The sequence below is a fragment of the Pelmatolapia mariae genome, linkage group LG1, assembly GCF_036321145.2.
Source record: "Pelmatolapia mariae isolate MD_Pm_ZW linkage group LG1, Pm_UMD_F_2, whole genome shotgun sequence".
NCBI classification, from domain to species: domain Eukaryota; kingdom Metazoa; phylum Chordata; class Actinopteri; order Cichliformes; family Cichlidae; genus Pelmatolapia; species Pelmatolapia mariae.
This window is the reverse complement of record NC_086227.1, coordinates 21,846,837-21,872,506: the sequence shown is the minus strand read 5'-3', so window position 1 is coordinate 21,872,506 and position 25,670 is coordinate 21,846,837. Positions and strand designations below refer to the sequence as shown.

Below are 25,670 nucleotides of genomic sequence, written 5' to 3'. Positions count from 1 at the left end.
TTTAATAGCCCAGCTCTTCATCCAAAACATATCAGCACACATGTAGATGCGAGGCACAAGTCAGCGGTAGATGTCGCTTTCTGTTTCCCTTTGATCAGTTTCACTCACCTCAGTTCTTAAATGTGAAGCTGACGGAGGAAATTTCGCATCATCAGCAATGTGGCTGCGTTTGGATAGTTGGACAACGTGCAGACAAACCTCTGAGCCTCCAGTTTGTTTTAATCAGCTGTTACCTAAGCTTTTTTTGGATGCTTCCTTATGAACACAAACTTTTCCAGTCATGGTCCATCTTCTTCTCAAACTTCTCACTTATAACTCTTAAAAAGATCAGTTCATCATTGATATCAACCTGTGATAAATGAAAAGTCAGCTGTTCTAAAACATTCTCTTGTTCAGGTTCTGAGGTTGCGACCACTTGGCTGCTTGTCATTTGAAATTTGTCATCGGCTTCGTCATTCCTTTTTAACCAGACAACTCCTTTAGGCTCCTTTGTGACTTTTGGAGTATTTTTTGATAAAATATGATGAAAAATATTAATAAAGACTCAACTAGTTGGTTAACAGAGAACATTGTTACCTTTTCAGTGCCCAACCTCTGGGTGTGGAACCTGATTTAACGGCGGACATGCTTTATGATCACAGTTAATGACTTCTAAATTAATAGTTTGCCACTTAGTTTTAATAGATACATAAGCAAAAACTGAGTTGCATCATTTTCACTCATCATTATTCACAGCACTGCAAAACCAACCAATGTTTTGCATGAATGTGCAGAAAAACGCATCAGAACTACACTGGATTTAAAAAAAAATTTTTTAAATTGCTAATGTTTATTCACCCTCATTTGTAAAAGATGTAGAAAGAAAAAGAAACATAAGCTGAGTTTCATGTAAAAGGACGAAAAAAAGACAGACCAGTCTATGTGAAGCTGCATGGCATTCTGATCAGCTGAGGGTAAAGAGGAAGGTGCACGCCAACAAAGGCATATGAGCATTTCTGAACATCTGTTTCAAGGAAAACCAAAAAGGTAATGTTTGCCATAACAATGACACCGATTATATTTTTAATCCAGCGTGGTGAAATAATGAAGCGATGATCAGCCACAGTACGTTGTTGGAACAAGGTCAACAGGAGTTAAAAAAGGTCAATTGCCTAAGCCTACATGAGAGTGTTGTGAGTATTAGGGCGTATGACAATACGACTGTAGAGTCAGTAGACACTCGTGCTGCAAGTACATTTTCAATAGTGCTTCAGTCTGTAGAGGAGCACTTCAAGGTGGCACGTGTCGTTCAAGTCACAACACTGCAAGAACTAGTAAATACAAGGACATGAAGACACGTAACACTTACATCAGCTTACCATTTATCAGCTGCACTCTGACAATACCGTCAGGAATATAGAAAATTAAGTTTGAGTTTTTAGTGGAGGTACAATTATTGTCAACACCTCTCTAAAAGCCTTTCAATAATAAGCACATATAAATACTGTTTATGGGGGAACAGAAAGAAAGAAAAAATGAAAAAAAAAAAATACAGCACAGTCCTTTTTCCTTAAAATGCATCATGGAAACAGCTAGTGAAGGTGATGAAGGTGGAGGGAGGCTTTCTGATCCACCCAGCTAGTCTCCGATTCTTGTGCCTTATACAAGTTCTCACTCTAGTGGTCTGAACATGAACTGCAGCTGACGGCCACACTGGGAGGAAGAAATGGCTGAAAGCTGCACTGTTTTTGCTTTTGCTGGTGTGGTCCGAGCCTCGATGACAGCGACTGCTTAGAAGCGGAAATGGATCGGGAGCTTCTTACTTCCAGAAGCCGTTTTACAGTCCGAAGCGGGCAGGGGTGCGTCTGGGTGTCATGGGGACCTCTTCTTTCCTTCCTGGCGTGCAGATTTTCACCGCCCTGAATCAGGAGAGAGAAGCAGGTGCAGACAAGTTACTTCCTGTGGCAACATACACAACAAGAGCTTTATTCCTTATTGCGGTGTTTGGTCAACGCTGAATGTTTCCTACTCTGGGTTAAAAGAGCTGGGGTTTTTTAAAGCTGCATGAAGAGGAGAATGAATGAAAAGACAGAGCGGTGTGTCTCTGTGAAGAGTGTTGGGAAGCCTGACGCCTCTGACAGTGCAATCTATCATCTTTAATTACAGCAGTGTGACACTGACACTTCTCTCGTGTCTCCCTCCTGCTAACACACACACACACCTGCAGCAATTACAACAATCAGGCCATAACCTCGTTCTGTCAATCTGTCCCCGCTCTCTGGCTTACCGGTCACTTTGGGAGAAAATGTTGTGCTTCCCTTAACACACACGCTCATTCTCATCCATTAAGCTCAATGAACATGAATGTCTGACTGGTGGTGCATGTTTTATAACAGTGATACACTGTGATTTTAGTGTAGTGTCAGCTGGCCCACTGACCATTTCTAAAGGACTAAATATATCTGAATACTTGATCTAACATGTTCCAGCTAATGTTTAATGTTATGTAAAGTTTTAAAATGTAATCATTTCTGACTGGTGTGCAACTGCACTATATGACAGATAACTACATCTTCTTGGTGCACTCAATTAGATTTTTACCACATGTTCAGTTTGTCTGATAAATATTGTTTGTTTATTAAATGCTCCCCGCTCTCAAACAGCAGAAGTGGTAACTTGAACCTGCTGGAAAGTGCAATTTACACTTTACTATTACTAAATGCTTTTCAACAGGAAACTGTCACAATCTCTATTTCTGAAAACATATGGTTTGGATTTTAAGACCATCCAACCACTTTCTTCTTCTGTCTTCATGTGAGGTGCGGGATACACCCTGCACAGGTTGCCAGTCTGTTGCAGGGCTAACACAGACAGAGAACCAACCAGTCACACTCACATTCCCACCTCGGGTTAATTGAGAATCGCTGATTCACCTGACTCCGTGTATACTGTGGGAGGAAGCCACACAATGAGAACATGCAAACTCCACACAGAGAGACACAATCCAACCCAGCACCATCCTGCTGTGAGGTGATGGTGCTAACCATTGCGAGACTACATTTGGAGAGTTAAAACTTGTTGCGTTGTCTCTTAAGCATTTCATATAGAACAAACACACAGGCTCCAATCACACTGTAACAACTGGTATGATGGCAAAAACACTCAATGCTCCCCATTTATACACAACACAAGCAACAGGGCTGTTTACTAATTCACAGCAGTGATCTGCGCTGCTGAGCAGGGAGACGGGTGATAAGCAGCTGCCACTCGAAAGCACGCCCGACAACATATTTCATCCCAGTCACACTGAACTCAGAGAGGAGACGCTCGTGAGGCCCGCCAGAGGACAAAGACAGCCACGAGCCCAGGAGAGCCTTCAACTTCATTATCACACGCCCAGCTTCCTCTTCTTAAATCTGATTCTTAATCCTATACCTCGAGTGTGATTATTTTCAACATATCTGTCACAGATGTGGCCACACTAAGCTCGAGACAGAAAAACCAGCTGATTAATTAACAATAAAGGGACTTTTTTAAATTTGTCTTTATAACCCTATTTCTCTATGTAAAGCTCGGAGATGGGTGTGAAATTAATTTTTTTGGTCTAATTTGAAAATGAACATTCCCCTCCTTTCTCTGTTCTGCTATGGCACAATTTAAATTGCTGCAGTAATGGGGGTCAGCCAGGAGTCAATATTATTTCTTTTTGTCTCGTCTGGAGGGACCAGAGGTGAGAAAAGCTCATCATGAAGAGTGAGAAAGGTGGAGTAGAGGGAGGGAGGGAAGGGTGAAGATAGGGGATTGGCAGCAGGGTAGGTAAATTAAACGTTTCTAATCTTGACTGTGTATGGAAAATGAGGGCCACAGGGAACTATTGTTGGACGAGGCCCGTGTAGAGAACCAAAAGGAGGGGAGATTTGTTGCTGCCTTACCTCACGCTGCCGGCGTTGTTCTTCTTCTCCTGCTCTTCTCGACGAGCTCGCAGCTGCTCCTCGGCCATGGCCATCTCCTCCTCCATGTTGGTGATCTCCTCCTTGGCCCTGCGACGGTTCTCCTACAAGTCGAACACGGACAAATGGTTTAAAAAGAAAAATACAGAAATGTTTACATGCACAAGTCAATGTTAACATGTTATTCTAAAATCAGTGCTATTAACAGTCTCCGCTCTTCTGAGAAGAGAATTTTATGGTGCAGGTAAGTCTAGTTCGTTTCACTTATAGATCTGTCTTTCTGCCTGAGGATATTTCCAGGTTGGAACAAGAGACTCCACCTGTCTACTACTGCCGCTTATCCAGAAGATGGATAAGCAGGTTTGTGTTGTGGGGGCAGCAGTCTAAAACAGAGGTGCCGGACCTCATTCTCCCAGGCCAACTTCTCCAGCTCATCCGGAGGCACTCCAAGGCGTTCCTAAGCCAGCTGAGATGTTAACTTTTCCAGCATGTGCTGCTCTGCCCCGGGGGCCTTCTTCCACTAGGGCCAGAAACACCTCACCTGGAAGGCGTCCAGGAGGCAGCCTCGTCAAATGACCAACGCACCTCAACTGGCTGGTTTCAATGTTGAGATGTAGCAACTCTGAGTCCCTCACCCCGTCTCTATTCCCCAGCCACCTTCAGAGGAAGCTCATTTTTGCCGATTGTATCCATAATCTAATTTTTTTTTGAGCTTGTGTTCATAAGGTGTCAATCTCACGCCTCCTTATCCCCTTACTTGTGAGACCCGTCACAGAAACTCCTCCATTTGGGGCAACAGCTCATCCCTTAATCAGAGTGAGCAATCTACCCTGAGGAATATGGACTCAGACTTGTAGGTGCTGGATGCTGATTTAGCTCACTGGTTGAGCAGGTGCCCGAATGCCCTACAGCTGAAATGCAGCGGGCCTGGATTCCAGTCTGACCTGCAGCCCTTGGCTGCGTGTCTTCCCCTGCTTTCTCTGCCCGTCTTTCTCTTCTCCTCTTTGCTGCTAAAAATATAAAATAAAGGTAAAAAAAACCCCCTAAAAATAAATCTTTGGAGGTGCCAATTCTTATCCCAACCACTTTACACTGTAGTGGAAGCTGATTAGACCAAGACAACCACATCATCTGCGAAGAGCAGAGACATGATCCTAAGTCTGTCAAAGTTGACACCACTTGGCTGCGACCAGGATTTCTATCCATAAAAGTTATGAACAAGGGCAGGCCTGATGGGAAAGGATCCGATTTACTGCTGGCAATGCAAACCAAGCTCTCACTACGACTGAACAGGGAATAAATGGTTCATAGCAACGGGGCAGTCAGCGTGTACTCACAGGATGCTCAGAGGGACACGGACCACAAAACACATGTAGACTGGTTGGGCAAACTCCCACGCTCCCTCACGCAACTTTGAGGTGAATAAAGAGCCCGTCCAGTGTTCCACAACTAGGATGGAAACTACATTACTCCTGAGTCTAAAAAATCTTTTTTTAAGAAAAGTTGCCACCACACCGAAAAGCTGATAAGGACCACAGCTACGGGTTACAAGGTAAATCTGAGGGGTCAAACAAAAACAACACAAAAATGTATTTTTTATATTTACACACCTCTCCTTCTGACGTTCCTGTCATAGCTGCCTGCTCTTTCACCCCTTCCATAACCCCAGCATCCACCTGTATGCTGCTCCACCCATGTCTTGACTTACCTGTCTGCTTTTTCCAGCATGTTTGATGCTATAAAACATGGGTCCCAGTTCTGCTAGCCACTCTCCATCCACTGCAGTCACACACTGCATGTACTCCTGCAACACAAAGCACAAGTTAACATCAGCAACATAAAAATCATCAACTGTTTTTTGCCAAAAATCTGCAGCAGTCAGTCTTCTTACCTTTGTGGTCATTACAAGCTCGTGGTAGATGATGTAGTCGGGAGTGTAGCCCATACCAAACAGGGAGCTGGTAGGATGGAGGTGACATGGCATACCTGTCCTCACATTCACATATTCCCCAATGCCCTGGGAGCAAACACATGCATAAATAAATTAAATGTTCAGGATCCTGGTTCCTGCAGTGTGCCTGTGTCTATGTTTGCACTATAAGGTCAGAGCAAAGCAGGTCATCTGGGCTAATTTGCTTCTCCACCTGGCTTAGACAGCAGGAAAATAAATTTAAAGTATATCCAGCATTACTATGATTGCTTGGGTTAGCTGCCTACACATAAGTCAAACTGAGAACCTTGATTATATAGTCATGATTTCAAATTTCCTTTCAGATTTTACCGCTGTATTAATGGGAGGCCAGGGGGGATATTTCACCACTCTGTAATTATGCTGCTATAAATCTGCCACAACCAGTCGCCACTAGGTGTAACATATTAACTGAAGGAAACCGTAAGTGAAGAAAGTACCTTGAGCTTGGCAGCCTGGTGGAAGTAAGCAGCACAGATGCATTTTCTGATGATGTCCCAGTCTGAACCACAGGAAACCAGGTTCATCCTCTGCTGCACCATGATGTCCTTCAACTGGGAGCGTACCTCACGCACCTGCACAAACACATTATTTATTGGAGGTAGAACCCAACAGACAAAACAAGTCCAACCTGGCTGCTTACAATTGTTTTCAAAATACATATCATTGTATAATGTAACACCCTGAAAATCTCACAGGATTTAAACTTTGCCCAAACAGCAAACTTGACACTATTAACCATTAAAACTGCACAATATTCATATAACAGAGTTTACAAGTGCAAAGTGAATGAGAGATTTCCATCCAATGCTAGACGATATTCAGAGAGAGAATAGGTGAAGCAGTGCAAGTCTGACCTTGCGCATGGCCTTGGTGTGGATGAAGTGCTCGTTGCACCAGATGCTAGAGTAATTGTTGTTCTTCCACTGCATGTACACATTAAGGTAGGTGAGGTGGTCACTCTCGGGGACTGAGAACTTCTCCCTCACCTGGTCACTCTCCTCCTCACGACCCTGTAAAATCGCACAGACAAAGTTTAATATTTAAAAGTGTTTATTAGTGTTTAAAAATGCAACAGCTAACCAGCGTGTAGCAGAAACTTAATATTATACGGCAAATTTGTTAGCAAACATTTGCATATTTACGACATTATCGTTTGGATGGAGTTATGTTCCCCGCCACGTAGCACAGTCCAACATTCATTTTCTTCACTTTTTCCTTTACTTTTGTTTTTTTTTTTTAAGTCTCCACTAATTCCTGAGGGAATTATCAGACTTTTAAGCTGCTAGTCACCAACTGTGTCTGTCTTCTGTCTGGTACAGTGAATTAGCTTTTCCACTGAAAAGGCAACAACTAAAAATAATGCCATGAGGGTGCTAAGAGTGAGCCAGAACAGTGCGCGTCTGAGGCGGAAACGATACGAAAGGAAAAAAAAGGAAAGCTTTTAAACTCCGAAGAGCTCCCTGGGCTTTATATGGACCAAAATATACTAAAGCAGTGCAGATGTCAGGCTTTTGATGCGATTCTCATGTCATCATTTGCTTCTTAGAGCAAACCTTTTCACATTCAAGAAGTCATATGACGGGAGCTCATATTTATTTTTGAGAAAAAACAACAAATCGCATTCTTAAAAAAAAAAGAAAAGAAAAAGGAGTTGTACCTTAGGTCTGTAAAAGATAGCTGGCACAGACAACATGGAGACGATGATGAGAATGTCAGCACTGCAGCCCATGTCACAGGACACTATCAGCATCTTAGAGAGGGCGGGGTCAAGTGGAAACTCCACCATCAGACGTCCCGTTGGTGTCAAAGCTCCTGAAAGGACGACAGAGGACACCGTGACAAACTCAGCGTGTGTGAAATATAAACGTACATGACATGTAAAGAATGTAGGAGGGACAAGTATTAAGATGAGTGGATAAGCTGCTTTTCCATCAAAAGCCTGCTGGCGTAAGGGAGAAGGCAGCATTGTGTGACACTTATTTATCTTTCACTGTGAGAGAGTAGAATGAACTGCTGACAGCTGAGAATACTTGTAGGGGAAAAAATAGAGTGTGAGATCAAAAAACTTTGCAGTTTCTGATTTAAATGATTAGACGAAAGAGTCTAAGAAGCTTACGAGGAGGAAAAGCAGAGTAGCAGAGAAGCCAGTTTGGGGCAGGTAAGCCTTAATCAGAGATAATCTGCTGTTAACACACCATACAGGGAATCATCAAAAGTCCCCCCTTATCCCCAAATCCCTAAATCCCCTGGAATCTGGCTAAGGATGAGACCAAAATGAGACCCGACCAGTCAAATCAAACACAGGATCAGTTACTAGGCAATTACTCCACTGGCTAAACCTCACAACTGTCTCCTCCAGGCCTGTTTGCAGCGTCTGCACTATCAATGCAGCATCCTTTACACAAGCCGGTCTCGTGCCTGTGTTTGGGGTGTCACAATCACTATGTATCAGCTCAAAGCAGCGCTCAGAGGGGAAATGCAATTCCTAAATACCCAATATCCTCTGTCATCACTTCAGGAAAATGATTTATATTGTTTGGCCCTACTGGAAAAAAACGACTGACCTGGGCTAAGTCCAGCATGCTACAACAAATTTGGTATATAATTTTGCATGTCCATTTAACACAGATGGAGGATATAGAAATAAATTTAGACTTAGTTTTATTTTATGTCATCACTAATCGGAAAATATAATGCTTTTTCTTTTCTTTTTAATTCATCAGCCATGGAATACCTGTATCAACAGCAGTGCCCTGTTGAGTCTGAGACCAATCTATATACATCTTATACAGATCGTTTTTTTATACATTAATCTGCCAGTAACCCTCTCAATTAATCACTTATTTGTTTTGTCTATAAAATGTTAGAATATCATGGTGAGCAGTGATGGAAATAACGGCGTTACAAGTAACGGCGTTACTAACGGCTTTACTTTTTTCAGTAACGAGTAATCTAACTAATTACTACTCCTATCGATACAACGCCATTACCGTTACCAACAAGAAAATCCGGTGCGGTCGCGTTACTATTTTTCAACAAACAGACGGTTGAAGCTGTGTTCAGCTTACCGCACCTTATATCAGTTTCACGGAAACAGCTGTAATCAATCTGGGGACAACAGCTTTAAGCAGCTGTGCGCGCTCCCGCGGACGGTAACCACGATCACTTTTTGGGACAATACCTGAAGCTAGGGGGCAAAACAATCGCATGAGTGCTGCTGTTTGACTGAGGAAGAATAAAGTAGTGTGGTAAGCCAATCACATGACCACTTAAGGATGACAAAGCAACAAGGTGATATATACAGGTTTTTAAATTGTGCTGATACGCCACGTAAAACCAGAGTCATGATAAACAATATATACGCGTTTTTTCCTCAATAGTTTCGTCACTATTATTAGATTGTACACTTTTTTAAAAAGTCGACATACTAGAAATCAGTTTAAATGGGGGGAGGATTTCCGGTTGGACACTAGACACAAACCTGTGTTGTCCAAAGCTCCCAAGATCCAGAGCTGGTACATGGAGTTGAGCATGTTATCCTCAGGTGGTGGATCCATGAAGTGGAAAAGGAGCAAATCCTGAACACCCAGAGACTTTAACAGCAGGACTACGTTGGCCAAGTTGGTTCTCTGGATCTCCGGTATGGTGGTGGTCAGCATCTCGTTCTTAAAGGCGCTCTGAGTGTACAGCCTGTTCGGGCGGAGGAGACACAGAGAGTAACGGTAAAACTGGTTTGCTTGTTTTTGAAGCAAATTGAGAGCTTGAACGGAGAACATGAAATATGTTCATCTTATTATGTGGACACACGTCATTAGGAAAGTACCGAGCATACAGTCAGGTCCATAAGCTTCTGGACTGTAACACAAGCCACTGCTGTGGATTTTAAAATCACACAGTCAAATAACTGAAATGCAGACTTCCAGCTTTAATTTGGAAGATTTTGATTATTTATTTATTTTTTTTACATGAACTGCTATTACAATTCAGTCATTTTCACACAGTTTGAAAATGTTTCCTTTTCCCTTCTCTTCCCATGATTTGGGTACAAGTTAATTTTGCTGTTACATTTTTTTCCTAGAACTGTGCGGGCTCTTTTAAATGTTCTATGGCAAACTCTAATCTGGATTTCCCATTCTTGACTTTAAACAGTGGTCTGCACCTCATTAAGGAAACTCTTGATACCCCCACCTACTTGATGGTGTTTTTGACTTTGTTAGATATCGTGAAGCTGCTGACCTGGTCAGTATAATCATTATTTTTAAGAACATAGCAAATTGTTGATTTGACCCCTCCTAAAGTTTTTGCTGTCTCTTAAAGGTTTATTTAGTTTTTTGTTTTCAGCCTAACATCCTTCAGTCATTAAAGCACAAGGGAACAGGCCTCAACTGGTCATGATACTCCTTTCAGTGAACTTATTCTCTAACTTGGTCTTGAATTCCTAAACAGTAATTGCAATAATTTTATCAAACCCCTTGAATTAAAGCAAAAGTCTACATTTTTATCTTATTGAAAGTCCACTGTGGTGATGTACAGAGGCAAAGAAAGTGTCACTATCCAAATATTTATGGACCCGACTGTAGAACGACTGCAAAGGGAAACTCAATAAGTTAGAAATCAGGGAAACTTCCTGAGCATGGGTTAAAGTATCTTTTTCAGCAATTACAGCAGTCTGGTGTAGGTGCTTACAATTACAGGATGATTTGAACATTGAGGGATTTGAGCGTGTGTGGGTGCCCACTGCAGGCACCCACACACGCTCAAAGGATCTTTGAACAGGGAATTCTCCACACGAGCTGAGTAAATCACCGTGAATCTCTCTGTGCGCTCTCACATCCGCAGCTGCTCAAACGCCTCGACTGCGCCGTGTAAAGCTGTTCCAAAACCGATTCTTTGTATATTTTTGTGAGCTTGTGTGTTAAGAGCAGGTGGGTAGGATTTATCTCAGCATACGTGGGCCTCACAGCTCATTTCAAATACAAAATGCTTCACTATGTGTAGGCACGTCAGCAAGTCTCTATAATATGTTATAATAAGTTATAATATGTCCAAAGAGCGAGAGGTCAAGTAAAACCTCTAAAAGGATCTCCTTTCCTGCCGTACAAACAGTCAAACTGCATGAAATCCTCCAGAGATTAGGCTCCTGGCACTCTCCCTCCTTTGCTGCCTCTGTCTGTCTTGAAGGCATGGCCACAGCACACATGAACACATTAACAAACAGTTCATCCAGAATGATGCAAGCTTTTTAGACAAGCAGGAGCAGAATAAAAGCCTGACTCTAACCCCGGGTGGTTTGTTTCTGAATATGTGCCATTCAGCCAAAAATACATTTACAATTGTAATGTGGAACTGGATTGCATGTAGTTACTGTGAGAAGGTTTTAAAACAGGCAGAATGAGAATATCTTCCCTCTTAAAGGATCAAGAGACTTTCAGTATTGAAAACAAGAAAAAGCCTGAGTTAAAAAAAACAAAACTGCTAAAACTGTAAACTATGCACTAATTCCAGCTCAGAAATCCTGGAATGTGCCATGTGAATGTGTTTGCACAAAACCCGAGTGTGCATAAAGCAGACAAGGGTCTGAATATTACCTGTAACACTGCCCTGGTCCTGTACGTCCTGCTCGACCAGCACGCTGGTTGGCATTAGCTTGGCTAATAGGATAAACCTGGAGCGCGTCCATTCCAATGCGAGGATTAAAAACCTTTTGAATAGGAAAAAAAAAAGGGAAGTAAATATCAATGGTGTCACTTTCCTTAAATACTGTACAGTAATAAAAAAATCTTCAGCAGGATTGAGCTACCTTAAGTTTGCAATAGCCTGAATCCACAACAAACATGATGCCATCCACAGTGAGGGAAGTCTCTGCGATGTTTGTAGCGACTATGCATTTTCTCACACCATCTGGAGCCTAGCAAGCGATGAAAGAAAATTAATCAGCTGAAGGTTATTAGTTTGCGTAAAATTTTTATTTAAATTAATTCACAAGTGATAAAAACCTTCTGGAAGATCTTGGCCTGGAGGTCAGATGGAAGCTGAGAGTAAATGGGAAGCACAGCTAGAGGAGGAGCATTTTCCAAGTCTTCCAAACGCTCCACAATCTGATCCGATGTCACCTGCAATAACAAGGAAATACTTATACCAGAAATACCAGACTCTAAAACTAAGATATTTCCTCTATGTTTTCATTTTATTTTAGTTAGTTTAGTTTTCCAAGTTCACAAAATTGATTCAGTTAGTTTTCTCAAAAATGTTGCTTTTCTCTTTTTTACTAAAACTAGAATAACTTTGGTGAGAGCACACAAACCAAAACAATAAATAAAAAATATATATATATATGTATCACGGTCATGTTGCTTACTTCAATGTCCTCTTGCCCAGGCATAAAAATGAGGATGTCTCCCACCAGCCCACTGAGGTGAATCTGCAATGCTTGCTTTACAGCTGCCTCCACGTAGTCCTCCTGAGGTGTCTACAAAGCACCAGACACAACAAATCATCCAGACTTTGCACAATATATGAACTAGTTGCATTTCATAAACTGAAAGCTTCATGTTGAGGTAAAAATATGGCAACCTAATTTACGTTTATTACACGTATGATACAAAGTTCACAGATAGGCTCTTATACCCGAAATAAGGAATAAAAACATAAACATACCTTGCTAAACAAAATGTCAACTGGAAATGTTCTCCCTGGAATATGGAATATAGGTACGTTGCCAAAAAATGATGCAAACTTGTCAGAATCCATGGTTGCAGACGTAACTATGAGTTTCAAATCGGTGCGCCGAGATACAACCTGATAGGAAAAGCAAACAAAAGTGAAGAGCTTGCTTGACATCATCAAGTATTCTTCTCATAAAAGTATGTTGTACCGACCTCACGTAGCAGACCGAACAGCACGTCAGTATTCAGTGAGCGCTCATGAGCTTCGTCCATTATAACAGCACTGTAGTGGTCCAGGTCCGACTCCCTCAGTGACTCCCTGAGCAGGATTCCATCTGTCATGTACTTTATCAGGGTTTTCTCAGATGTACAGTCCTCAAATCGGATTGCGTAACCAACCTAGAGGAAACATTGTCAAAATAATCAAGTGAAACTGGAAAAAAAAATGTGAGAGAATGACCACAGACCCAATACTACTGTGTGACATGCACAGATATTCATTTTAATAAAAATGAAGGGGGAGCAATTAAAGCAAAGATAGTACCTACTGACAGAAGTAAAACAGAATTATTTTAAACCCTCTAAAAAAAATAGTTTCTCCCTTTACCTATTACTATTTTTCAGCACTTGAAGTTGATCATTTCATTCACTGCCACATTCCAGGTCGCTAACAAACCTGATATTTTCCTCTTGCCCACTAGATGGCAGTGTTACACAGAATATGCAAGATGGCTCCAGTGGGTTGGCTTTACCTCCTCTCCGAGGTTGGTGCCGATCTCCTCGCTGACTCTCTTGGCCACGCTCATGGCAGCCACTCTTCTGGGCTGAGTACAACCCACCATGCCGTATCTGGTGTAGCCATCCTCGTGCAGGTACTGGGTCAGCTGGGTGGTCTTCCCACTACCGGTTTCCCCAACAACAATCACTATGCTGTTGTCCCTGCAGTTTGCAGTAAACAATTAAAAACTGAAGGTTATACTCAAAGAACTCATCTCAGTTTTAATACGGGTTTCTTGTGACTAATTCCATCGTCCATTAAATAGTAAGCAAATCAAATGAACTGCTTAGTTGATGAGTATAAACAAATATTTGTCCAAACAGCCAATCAACCACATCCCTCTGTCTTTTAATGCCAAACACATTTTAAAGGTGGAGAACACTCAACATAGTCTTGGTATCAATACCTTATGATATTAAGAAGCTGCTGTCTGACTGCAAAGATAGGCAGGTACTGTCTCTGCTCCAGAATGCTCTTCTTCTTAGCAAATTCACTGCTGGCCTCGCTCTTCTCTTTCATGTGGTCTGCAAATTTTTGCTCTGCTCTGTAAAGCAAACAACAAAAAAATGAATACGGTAGATCAGACAAACAGACTTCAATGCTAGAAGCCAGATTATTAATAAAAGAGAAAATGTCTGTCAGCTCACCTGTAATCTACTTTGCCGTCCTCTCCTACAGCTTTGCCCCCTGGCATGTCTTCATCCTCCGTCTTCTTAATACCCATGATATCCCCCAACTTGGTGCCCGCCAATTCCCAGTGTTTGTGCTGTGCCTGAAAACATAATTAAGGGCAAGTATACATATTCAGATCAGAAAAAGAGCGAACACAGCATCTGGTGTCAGATTCATCCAATAGTTTTGCCTCATTAATGATTTATTCCTCACACCGACATGGATTAAAATATTGTGATTATTCATTTAATGAAGGAATGTTAGACAACAGTAGCATAAGACATGTGTTTGTAAACCTATCACAATTTATTTACATATTAATTCCATTTGTTAGAGATTTGGATCGTATGTGGCTTCCTACACAACTGTGCAATACCAAACTACACAATGTATATGACACCTTGCACAATAATAGAGCATTTAATCATGAATCTCTAATATGATCATAGATCTGTTACTATCATATTATTATTATATAATGTATCTACTGTGCAACACTTTCAGGCATTTTAGATGTCTAGATTCTTTATTTTGTAATTCCATGAGGCAGGTGTCCCATCAGTCCCACGTTCATTCTGCAGCATGAGACAACAATCCCAAAACCAAAGCCAGTTATAAAGAAATGTCTTCAGTGTTCAGAAGGGCAAGGTATCCTGCAGCAGCATTACATACTTTTGCACACTATGTTATATTGTGTATTGCACTAAATGCCATTACCATTCTCAGACTGAACCAGCATGAAGTCTGAGGCAGGGTCACTAAATCCTTTTCTGTGAACCTGTTTGAGTGGAATTGCATGCCCAGCATACCTTCTTTCGCTCTTTCTGCTCACGATGTTTACGGACCAGCTGGCTGCCCTTTCTAGAGATGATGGCCATATCAGAAGTAGGATCTTTCACAGGGATGACAGGTTCTGGCTGCGGGAGGAGAAACACAAACATATTGACACTAAAATTGCTAAGAAATTCCTCAAGCATAATCGTGAGACAAATATAACATCTCAGAGATTGAAAATCTTAATGACGAGAGGCTTTACCTGTTTAGTGAAGACTATTCTTCCATCCAGGAAGGGAGGGACCAGGTTATGAACCAGCAGGTGAACCTTGGCGGCATTGTCCTCCTCAAAATCTTCATCCACTTCCAACCTTTGCACCACACCACTGGTCAGCATTCGATTGGTCTCCCACCGTTCGTTATCCTTTAACAGGAATCACAGCCTCTTACAAAGGTATACCCACACAAAAGACATGCACACACACACAAAGATCACCTGCATGCAGTGGCACGTCATGTATACAGATACACAGAACATGTGCCACTGCATGCAGGTGTACAGTTCTGATTTTGGTAAATACTGAAGCAGAATGGTTGTACCTCATTGATCTGTCGTTTCTGGGCAGATATTCTTTTTTGAGTCTGCTTCTGAAGTATCTGCTCCCTCTTCTTTACGTAGTCGTCAGAGGTGGAAGTGAAAGGGTTGTGGAACTCATCATAGCCTTCATCCATCATGTACCAGTCTCTGTCAGCTTGCTGTAATTTCAGTTAAATAATCAGATAACAGAAAAAAAAATGCTTATGTATAAGGCATGAAGGAGTGATAATTTTGTACTCACCTTCTGGTCTTCCTCCCACTGTTCTTTCTCGTCCTCATTATCAAACATAATTCCTGCACCACCTTCTTCTTTCCTCCCTGAAGAAAAGACAAAGAAATTACATTTCTCCGGCATATTATAAATGTTGAATGAAGGTTCAATTTAGCTTCTTTTTTTTTAACAGTACCTTTTCCTTGTGATAAACGAGGTGTGGACCCCAAATGCTTTCGGTCATTGGCCCATTCATTATACTTATAGGATGGGGTAGGCAGGGGCGTGTCGTCAGCATAACGACCTGATCTAACTGATCTAAAAGCAGATAAATGGGATGTTAGCATCTAATTAAGCATTTCACACAAAGTGCAATCATATTTACAAAAGCCTCTGATGAATCTAAGAAACTGATGATAACAGTATGATCATAACACTTGGTGATACAAAAAGGTGATATGCAGCAAAGAGCTGCGAATTTTATTTTTATAAAATACAAATAGCCATGCTGCCAAATAACATTTAGAGCTGAAAATAATTCTAAATGCAATTCAATATCTTGTATTCTGTGTGGGGTTACATATATAATATCAGTTTTGATCAGTACAAAGAAAGAAATAAAAATTACAGGTCCTGAGTCACAAAAATTTAAGCTACAATACATGACAGCTGCTCACCTGTCCCTTCTCTCACTCTCTCGGCCAGAGCGTTGGCTTCTTTCCGAGCGGTCGGACTCTCTGTGAGACGGGGCAGGGGAAGGAGATTCCCACTGGGAATGCCTTGAGCTGCCAAAACAACTGTCATCCTCATCCCAGTTGGAGCGGGAGGGAGTGAAAGAATCTATGTAAAAACAAAAGCAGGTAAGTGATCAAGTTGAATACACAACATTTTGTACATGGCAATAAAACAAATTCAGATAAAAACAAAACAACCTCTGGGACGACTCTGTGGAGTTTGGGGTTCATCTCTCTTACTGCCCCGGCTGATGCGATCGGACCACCCATCCCTCTGTGAGCGTTCACTCCTCTCACTGCGCTCCCAACGCTCCGACCGACTGCTGCTGCTGCCACGGCTATAGCCGCTCTCGCGGTCATCTAACAGACAAAAGCAAAGGAGAGTTAATCTCAACATCTAACTGATCTAATATTTGCTTTCATTATCACCTGATCTACAATGTTAAAACAAAAAACAAACCAAAAAACAACAACAAAGGAATATCCAGAGTTTTGAGTGGTTCTTTCTTACAAATACTAAAAAAAAGGAAAAAAAATATCACACTAAAATCATGATGGATGGACTAAAACCAAAAGTCAACTTTTATGACTATTAGAAAACCAAGTGATTTATGGAGTCACCTCTTTCACTGCGTCGGTCTCTGCCCTTATCTCTACTCCTTTCTCGGTCTCTCTCTCTGTTTCTGTCCTCTTTAGAGGAGGCATAGACTCCATGCTCGCGCCTCTCCTTCTCCCTCTGCTGGTGTCTGCGTCTGAACTCTTCGCTGACCCCTCCAGGGTTTGAGGGCGTCTCTGAACCAGTCACACGATACTTCCTGCTAGCGAGACAAAAATAAAAGATTCTTAATTACATTATAGGATTTCTGATGAGAATTCCTCAGTCAAGTATACCATGACTTTTTGCTCTCTGCACCATTTCCAAGTCACGATCCCATATACGAATAAACTATAAAACAGCACATTGTAAAAACTTTTTCCACAAGCCACAATGAAAGCTTTTTAAGCTCATAAAATGAATGGAATACCTTTCTATCTATTCTTTGTAGAGTGTTCACACTTACCTCTCTTTTTTAGCAGTGCTATTGTTATCACTGTCTTCTTCATCAGATCCAGAGTCACTTTTACCTTCCTCCCAGTCTTTGTAGGAGGAAACCTTTGACTTCTTGCTACTCCTGTCATCACTGCTAGAATCTGCTTGTTCCTTAGTCTCACGCTCCTTCCTTTTCTGTGCTGCCAGAAGATCCAAGCCCAGTAAAGATGTGCGTGGAGTGGGTGCCCGAAATACATGGGGCTCTGCAGCAGCGCTCTTCTTCTTTACAATCAGACCTCCAACTTGAACGGTCGGATCGGATCCTTCCAGCCTATGCATTGACACGTCATCATCCATTATCTGTGAAGAAGTTATGATATGAGAAGGCGTGCTAGTAATCTTTGCTGGTGATTTCACCATTGATAACATAATTACATTCTATCTCAGGTTTTTTGCATATTTATTACACTTTTATGTTGCAGGTCATCAAACTAAATTTTAAATGATGATTTTACTTATTAAGGAAAAAAAGGTTAACCTGGTCCTATGTGAAAAAGTAATTGCCTCTTAAATCTAACAACTGTTAAGAACTGCAATCAAGTGCTTGTGATAACTACTAATGAGTCTTTCACATCATCCCAGAGGAATCACCGTTCCCACACTTCTGTCCAGAACTGTTTTAATTCAGCCACATTGGAGGGGTTTCCAAAATAAACAACCTTTTTAAGGTCATGGCAAAGCATCTCGATTGGATTCCAATCGTGTGTATTTACTCGGGTTATATTTACCGGGAAGGAGACAAATACTTTTTCACAGCACTGTATCGATAGGCCGTCATTACACAGAGTCATACTCAGAGTCCAAGCTAGGCTCCAATCAATAATCCAAACCACAGAGTAACAACATTTGAATTATTTACTTATTGAATTTACGTTCACTGACCGATTACTGATGTTTGGGAAAAAAAACTCCAGGATATGAAGCAGCAATAATAACTTTCTACCCCGATCCAAAATGAAATAAATAAATCTTTGGTGGGAAATAAGTCACATATGTATTAGTACCTATCACATTAATAGTATCAAAACCTAACTTGAGGCTTTACACGCTTCCGCTGTAGTTGGTAACATGCTTACGTAAGCTCTACGCATTATATTTAAGCAGCTAACATTGATCCATAAAAGAGCTCGTGGGTAAGAGTATCAGTTTCATTTAAAAAACTAACTATCAAGTACCTCAGACTGAGCGGCTAGCCTCGGCTAGCCTTCGAGCTGCTAGTGTCCAGACGAGAAGGCGCAAAAATGCCGCGTGTTTCTGTCAGCGTAAAATACAAACACTCTCACATGAACGTAAACATCTGGGGCCAACTTATGGACCACAAAATGAATCACAAAACCACCACTAATGGCGTCAGAGAAAACGATTAACGATCGGATTTCGTAAACTCAACGCGTATGTTTACAGATGAGGGAGCAGCCATTGCAATCCCACAATCCTTCTTCTTCTCCTTCTTCTTCTTCTTCTTTGCACGGCGATACCAAACCGTACAAATGAAAAAGCGCCGCTTCTGGTTTGAAGTGATTACTACATCTCTTATATTTTTTTCTATATTTTATGTTCAGAATCAGAATCAGAAAAGGGTTTACTGCCAGATGTTGAGCAGATTTACAACGTTAGGAAATTGCTGCGGTACTCAGTGCGAAACATACTATAACACAAACACTTAAATAAAAAACAAAAAATAAATAAAAATAAGAAAAGTGCTAAGCCCCCATTAAGTAAAGGTTGCATAACATCCCTTTAGCTTCTTTGGCCTGTATTTGTTTTGTTTTTCTCTTGATAACCCCCCTTTAAGCTTGTATCCGTATTAATCTAGAAGTTCCTTTTCATTCATTTTCTACATGAGCTGTATTTAAACATATCATCCCACAGTTCTAAAATGTAATTACGAAAAAATATTTATAATTTTATTCAAACATGTGCTGATAGAGGAAAAACGGGGATGGGATTTCTGTAATTATGTAGAGTTACAGGCGAGGAAAGAGTGTAAATGTCAAGAAAAATGAAGTAGAAAAATAACTTTGGAAACGAAAATAGAAAAGAGTACCTTGATACAATAAAATAAACAGCAGAGTTTTGGTAAAAGCACAAAAAATTCCAAAAAAGTAAACTATGGTGTTGACGAGCATTGTCCAGTGACTATACAAATGATTATGATAAAGTTTGAACCTACAACAAACGTGTTTTTGATGTAAAGGGCAGGCATAAGTGGAAATACTGAAACTTTGGGATTAGTTTGGCTAAAAATTTTCTTCAGCTTAGTAAAAACCCATGTCTAAGATTTGACCTAAGACAAGTGTCCCAAAAAAAGGGTTAGCAAGCACACTGTGGGTGATCTATCAGTAGAATACATGTGCTTCACAGGGTTTATCAACAGGCAGATAACATAGTGTCACTGTGGGTTGTATCCGGGTTTTTAAAAAAACAGAAAAGATAAAGGAAAAATACCAAATATAAAAATTCCTATTCAGAGAGTACCAAGGAGTATTAAACCTGCTAAGGAACTTTGGAAATGAAATAAAATCTTTCTGAAAAAAGAAATGTCTGCAGTATTTACCGGGACAAAGAAAGTGTTATCTAAGCGCAGATAAAATGGGTAAAACACATGTTATGTCACCGGAGTCCCTTACATGCACAATGACAGCGCACACTTGACAACCTTGGTTTGCACCATGGTCTCGTGATCATCAGTTGAGCGACCTGATTGGTCACTGCTGAGAAAGTGACAGTTTCTTTGGTTACTGCCCCGACGATCAAACAACACACGGTGGCATTGGTTCGTTTCACATGTCTGCTGATACCGGTTTAGGGTGTCTAATGCTTTCGTAACATATATATGCTCAGCACTGAAATTGTGTTTCTTTTAACTTTTTTCCCTGCGGTGTTATCAGGGGCTTTTCGAGCACTGCTGACCGTAATCAAACAGCACACGTAGCTATAGCCATCTTTACGTCCATAGCTAGATAAGAGAAGCTAAGGTTAGCTAGTCGCTAAGTCGCACTGACGTTACAATGGGAGAGGAAAATAAAGAAAATCTCACTAACGCGAATAGTGGAGCTGGTAACTCCAGTGTTGAGCAAAATTGCGAAACAGTAGACGATGGCGTAAAATGTTACACGTTAGAAGACGTAAGAGTACATAATATGAGCAACGACACATGGCTTATCATCCACGATAAAGTATATGACATTTCAAGTTTCCTTGAAGAGGTAAGAAAGAATTTCTGTTAACTGGTAGCTCATGCTTTGTCATTAAAGTAGTCGTTATTAATTCTTCTTCGTGAATCCCTTGGTTTTGCCATTTGTCTGGGCTTCCTGGAAGTACAGGATGAGCGTGATCATTATCGTTACGTGTTGACGTGTAAGCTTTGCAAATTGTCTTCGGCTAATTTGCTGCTAACGACCCAATCCTAAACTCAAAACCGCCAGTATAAACGATAGATTAGCTAAGTTTGGTTAACAAGTAGTAGCTAGCCCTGTCCTATGATAGTTCTTCGGACCCTTTGGGCTGAATGTTTATAGCTTTGTAAACACAGCTGATAAAAATGTGATATATAAATCAGTGGGCTGGTGGTGATAAGATCCTTTATCTGGCTAAAATGTGTAAAAAGTCTGCAAGTTAAAAGTTGCATGTTGTGTAAAAAAAAAAAAACAAACAAACAAAAAACCCGACAAACTTTTTGCTTAAGCAACAAAATTATTCCAAGTAGCCTACTATGTATACTAAACGGTCCCTCCTAGAGTGGTACGTGACGTCTTGTACAGTACTGTGCAAACGTCTATAGTCTTTGTATTTTGCTAGTAAAATGGGGAGTAGGTGCAGGTTTGTAAATGAAGGAAAATAGAGTTTAAATAGTTGTAACAATCTTGAAAACCAACATTTGCTATGACCAAATGTTGTTATAATATGTTCTTGTAATTTCTGAAAGTAATGTTGAGTTCAGGTCTGGGAATGCCAGCTAATGGCTGACAATGTCCCGGGGTTCGTCTTTTCCACCCACGTATGCATTCCAACACTGGAAGACTATAATATTAGTGCATTTCACTGTTTTGTCTGTGATTTCAGCTGTAATACTGTCATTATTCATAACTTAAACAAGTATACTAAAACAGTTGTGCATGTCAGGTGCTTCGGAGTAACCAGGTCAGCCACTTTTGATTTTAGCATCCAGGAGGTGAGGAGGTTTTACTGGAGCAGGCGGGTGCAGATGCCACAGAGAGCTTCGAGGATGTGGGTCATTCCTCGGATGCCAGGGAGATGCTCCAGCAGTATTACATTGGGGAGCTTCACGAGGTAAGGAGGAAAGACTGCCTGTCTGCCTGTAGTGTTTCTTTCACACGTCTAAACCAGTCTTTCAATTACTGAAGTTAAATGTCTTTATTATTATGTCTTCATTATTATTGTTGCTTAAACCCTTCCAAATCAAACAGAGTAAGTAAATAATGTCACAAGATTGAGTCATTTGCACCTAAGTTGTTTGGAGTCACATCCAGATGGTGTCGTGTATAAGATGACGTAAAGTGGGTGGAAACTGATTTGTTACCAAGTCTATCACATGAGCAGTAGTTCTCTATTTAAGTTCCTATATCACATTCAGTCTGATGTTCACATTTTCTGTTTCCTGTGAGGCAATATTTTGGTTTTGAATGAATATGAAAAACATCAATTTGAGCATAAAGAAATACTGAAATTAGAGAGATCACAGCATAAATATAAAAAGCATCAGAAAAATACAATACAAATACAATCCAATTAAACATGAGTAACAATATTTTATGTTATGCTTGTTGGAAATTTAGTGTAGCTTATCAGCCACTCTATTATACACCCAACAGTTTCACAATATTTATAATATACTTTAAAACATGGTTAAATTTACTAATTTACCATAATTATACCATTAGATGATAGATTTTCTGTTCATACTGTTGTTTATCCATTGTGCTTCCACTGAGCGCTAATGAATCTCCAGCAGTTTCAGTTAGACAAATCCAGTGCTTTCACATATAAAGTCTCTTTAGACTTCAAATGTGAAAGCTATTTGTAAAATCAATCTTTACGGGTCTTTTACAAAACAGTTTGTGTGAGCTGCTAATTTTAATGCCACAAGAAAATGGCTGTAGAAACAAAGACTGGTCTGCCTTGCAAAAAAAAAAAATTACAAAAATTGGAAGATGTCCAGTTCATGCGATTAATTGTTTAATTTGGACTGCTGCAAATTGATCCAGCTTATCTCCAGATGAACATTCCAGTGCAACAGGAAGTTGCAGAGTTTAAAGAAAGTTTCCTGCTGTCTTTCTGTTCAGATGACTTTTGCTTAGGTTCCCACATAATAAAAATCGCTGAGCTGGTTTATTTGTCTTTTAATAGAAACTGGCAGCACACCACACAAACCGTATTCAAATCATCACTTTTAATTGGTGGATCCCACCTCCAACAAATCAATGAATGTTTGAGGGATAATTAGCCTTCTGGTTCTTTCACCAGTCCCACTTGATGGTTACATAAATTTCAGTATTTATTTTTATAAAGTTCTACTCAGCATCACAAAACGATCATTTGATTTTTTTTTTTGTTTTCCTTCATAGGATGACAGAAAAAAGGACACTGCAAAGGTAAGTGTCATTGGCCGTTCCATGCACCATGAAACCATACAGTATTTCGACTTTTCCACATTATCCCAACTTGTGTTTCTCTTTTTTTTTTTATTTGTGCTGTAGAAAGCAGAAGTCGCAAAGTCTGAGGAGAGCAGGTTAGTCATTCTGATGAATGTGTCTCAGGCTCTCTTTCTACTGTTTCAGAGGGGCGAGTGCAATGACACCTTATATCTGTATAAATGAAAATGTTTTCAAATTAATGTTTGTGTAATATTTTTTTTCAGCAGCTCCTGGGCCATTTGGTTGTTACCTGCTGTTGCTGCTGTTGTTATTGGTATCGTGTATCGCTACTTCATTTTTGAGCAGAGGTCCTCTTGAGTGGCGACATCGTGTTTTCGTCCTCGTCTTTTCATCTCGGAGGCCTTGAAATGTTTGACCAAAACCTCCTCACCCTGGACACGCACGGTAGTGTCAGCGTCCTCAGCAGCAAGAAGAGTGGAGGGAGTAGTTTGATTAAGTGTTTTTGTCCTTGTCCGTCTACTCGGTGCACCAAATAGATAGTTGGGCAGAGACTTTACGAAACTGTCAGCCTTCGCTTTCTTCGTATGTCGTGGTCATTGTGCCAGTTGTCATAAATGTCACATGTTGTCTTTACCCTAAACCTTCATATGCACGTTCCGCAGTTTGAATCTTCATTACGCCATTATTAGACGAGCTATAGGTAGGCTGAAGGAGCTGTTATGCAGGGCGATGATGAAGTGAGGTTCACAGTTAACAGCCTCCAGCCTGTTTTTTTTTCTTCTTCTTTTTTTATTGGATAATAACTTGCATAACCTCCAGTGCATTTTCTTGGGTTTAATAAAGTCAGAATAGCCAGTTAGCTCTCAATAAAAGGGTTTATTTTATTCACTCCTTTATGCACAGTTCAGCTGTTAGGCAATGCTTGATTGCTTTTATCACTCGGTTGCAAACTCATAATCTTTCCACTTTTATGAATGCATTTTCAAGTCTCTGTGTTGGATCCTTTTTGAAAATCGCAGTTAATTATATTGCATCATTGATTTGTTTTTGGAGTTGTCCCTTTCTGCCAATGTTCTCTTTTCAGGAATTTATAAATGTTCAAATGACCTAATCATTTAAATGTAGAGAGAAATACAATGCAACTTATTACCCAGGTATAATAGATGACAGCGAATGACAGAATACCCTTGAAAGAAAGTACATTTCTATTTCAAGTTGTTAATGTTCCCTCTGCTATGCCGTTTGTTATTTAACCAGTGCTTTTTCACAGCTTTTGTTCATTGTAATGCATCTGAACTTTAAGTTTTGGGTGAATGGCACAAGCAGCTGATTCAGCAGAGTTTAAAATCTGGTCTGTGTTTCTTGTGTAGCAGCTTTGGCTATAATCAGTGGGTTTGGCATTTGAGCTATAGATGGGTATCTTTCAGTCTACATTTAGTTGTCTTTACATGTTTAATGGTTATTCGTGGCCTATATTTATTATTGATTTGATTTATTAAACCTTTGTCTAGGTTGCTAATTTGGTCTTGTTAAATATGTTTTGGTAAGCTTTCAAATTCTTTATTTAAATTTATTTCATGGTAATTAAAAAAAAAAAAACAAAACATTTTTTCCAAATAGAGACAAATTGATGTCAGCTGTCATTTCAAAGGTTCTGAATAGAACTTGCTGCTATTTTTACATGTGAGTACAAAACTGCAGATGTCCAAAATAAGTTGGTTGATTATAAAAGATAAGATGAATACATGTCATTGTTATACATTTTACCTGCCATTTCCTTTCTTTGAAACTCTATCAATAAAATGGGTCTTGACATGCAATTTGCCAGTCACTACTTCCTGAAAATAATTAAATGTAAATCAGGGTTTATGTATATAAGTTTTCTGTTTCCTTTTTTTTCTTTTTTAATTTGTGTGATTTGTGACTTTCCCTCCTGCCTGCCGTCTCTGTATTCAACATCCTTTGTCCAGTGTATCCACCCTCTCTTCTTTGCATGTGCCCAAACCATCTCAACCATAACTTTGTCTCCCTACCACTCTGATGTACTCATCTTGTCCATCCTGGTCACTCCCAGTGAACATCTTGACATCTTCAGCTCACTGTCATTTTGTCAGTGCCACCATCTCCAAACTATGCATCGTAGCAGGTCACGCCTCTTTAGGTAGTCAAACTCGTCGACCTTCACTACCACTACTTCTTGCTTCACTGCATGTATTCTGTCTTGTTTCAACAGACTTTCATTCCTCATCTCTCGAGTGCACACTGCCACCTTTCCAGGCTCTCTTCCACCTGCTCCCTACTCTTAGCAAAGATTACAGTGTTGTTTATGAACATCAAAGGCCACAGAGACTCCTGCCTGACCTCAACTGTCAGTCTGCAAACAAGAAGGGGCTGATAACAGATCTCTGATGCACTCACACTCTCATCTTACTCCTACTGCAAAAATCACCATGGTTAAAGCACATATATATAAAACTGACTTAACTAAATCTAAAATAAAAACTAAAACTAGATGGAAAACAACATTTAAACTATATACACACACACACACACCCTTAGTTTTAGTTTTTGCTACTTTGGTAAATAAAGTTTATTTAACTGCCCTTATGAAACCTTGGCTGTCTACAAG

General features: G+C 40.3%; 2 protein-coding genes across 4 annotated transcripts; one reads left to right on the top strand and one right to left on the bottom strand.

The window, feature by feature from the left end:
- Positions 1-673: 673 nt before the first annotated feature.
- Positions 674-18,860, bottom strand: dhx38 (DEAH (Asp-Glu-Ala-His) box polypeptide 38). 2 transcript variants are annotated; one of them, XM_063475593.1, is made up of 27 exons: positions 18,599-18,860; positions 17,395-17,723; positions 16,955-17,148; positions 16,532-16,693; positions 16,277-16,439; positions 15,796-15,917; positions 15,630-15,706; positions 15,391-15,546; positions 15,053-15,214; positions 14,826-14,933; positions 13,992-14,116; positions 13,751-13,888; positions 13,319-13,505; positions 12,780-12,965; positions 12,559-12,699; positions 12,260-12,370; positions 11,898-12,014; positions 11,702-11,809; positions 11,490-11,602; positions 9,383-9,591; positions 7,559-7,713; positions 6,756-6,911; positions 6,339-6,473; positions 5,821-5,946; positions 5,638-5,733; positions 3,912-4,033; positions 674-1,898 (listed from the first exon to the last, which is right to left on the bottom strand). In XM_063475593.1, the coding sequence occupies exons 2-27, from the start codon at positions 17,718-17,720 to the stop codon at positions 1,817-1,819; spliced, it is 3,777 nt and encodes a 1,258-aa protein (XP_063331663.1). In that variant the 5' UTR covers positions 17,721-17,723; positions 18,599-18,860; the 3' UTR covers positions 674-1,816. The 2 variants fall into 2 exon arrangements, with proteins under 2 accessions (XP_063331663.1, XP_063331654.1); XM_063475584.1 differs by having other exon boundaries at positions 675-1,898; positions 16,955-17,151.
- Positions 18,861-20,172: 1,312 nt separating this feature from the next.
- On the top strand, positions 20,173-24,861 carry LOC134644261 (cytochrome b5). 2 transcript variants are annotated; one of them, XM_063497256.1, is made up of 5 exons: positions 20,173-20,632; positions 21,588-21,716; positions 23,012-23,038; positions 23,144-23,175; positions 23,308-24,861. In XM_063497256.1, exons 1-5 carry the CDS (start codon positions 20,435-20,437, stop codon positions 23,396-23,398), a joined length of 477 nt encoding a protein of 158 aa, XP_063353326.1. In that variant the 5' UTR covers positions 20,173-20,434; the 3' UTR covers positions 23,399-24,861. The 2 variants fall into 2 exon arrangements, with proteins under 2 accessions (XP_063353326.1, XP_063353236.1); XM_063497166.1 differs by having other exon boundaries at positions 23,305-24,861.
- The last annotated feature ends 809 nt before the right edge of the window (positions 24,862-25,670 follow it).

Coding starts and splice junctions, on each gene's coding strand:
- LOC134644261 (XM_063497166.1), top strand. CDS start 20,435: ATGGGAGAGGAAAATAAAGAAAATCTCACTAACGCGAATAGTGGAGCT. Junction 21,717..23,011: donor ACATTGGGGAGCTTCACGAG/GTAAGGAGGAAA, acceptor TTTCCTTCATAG/GATGACAGAAAAAAGGACAC. Junction 23,039..23,143: donor GAAAAAAGGACACTGCAAAG/GTAAGTGTCATT, acceptor TTTGTGCTGTAG/AAAGCAGAAGTCGCAAAGTC.
- dhx38 (XM_063475584.1), bottom strand. CDS start 17,720: ATGGATGATGACGTGTCAATGCATAGGCTGGAAGGATCCGATCCGACC. Junction 16,694..16,954: donor AGACCGACGCAGTGAAAGAG/GTGACTCCATAA, acceptor TTTGTCTGTTAG/ATGACCGCGAGAGCGGCTAT. Junction 4,034..5,637: donor ATGCTGGAAAAAGCAGACAG/GTAAGTCAAGAC, acceptor TTCGACTTGTAG/GAGAACCGTCGCAGGGCCAA.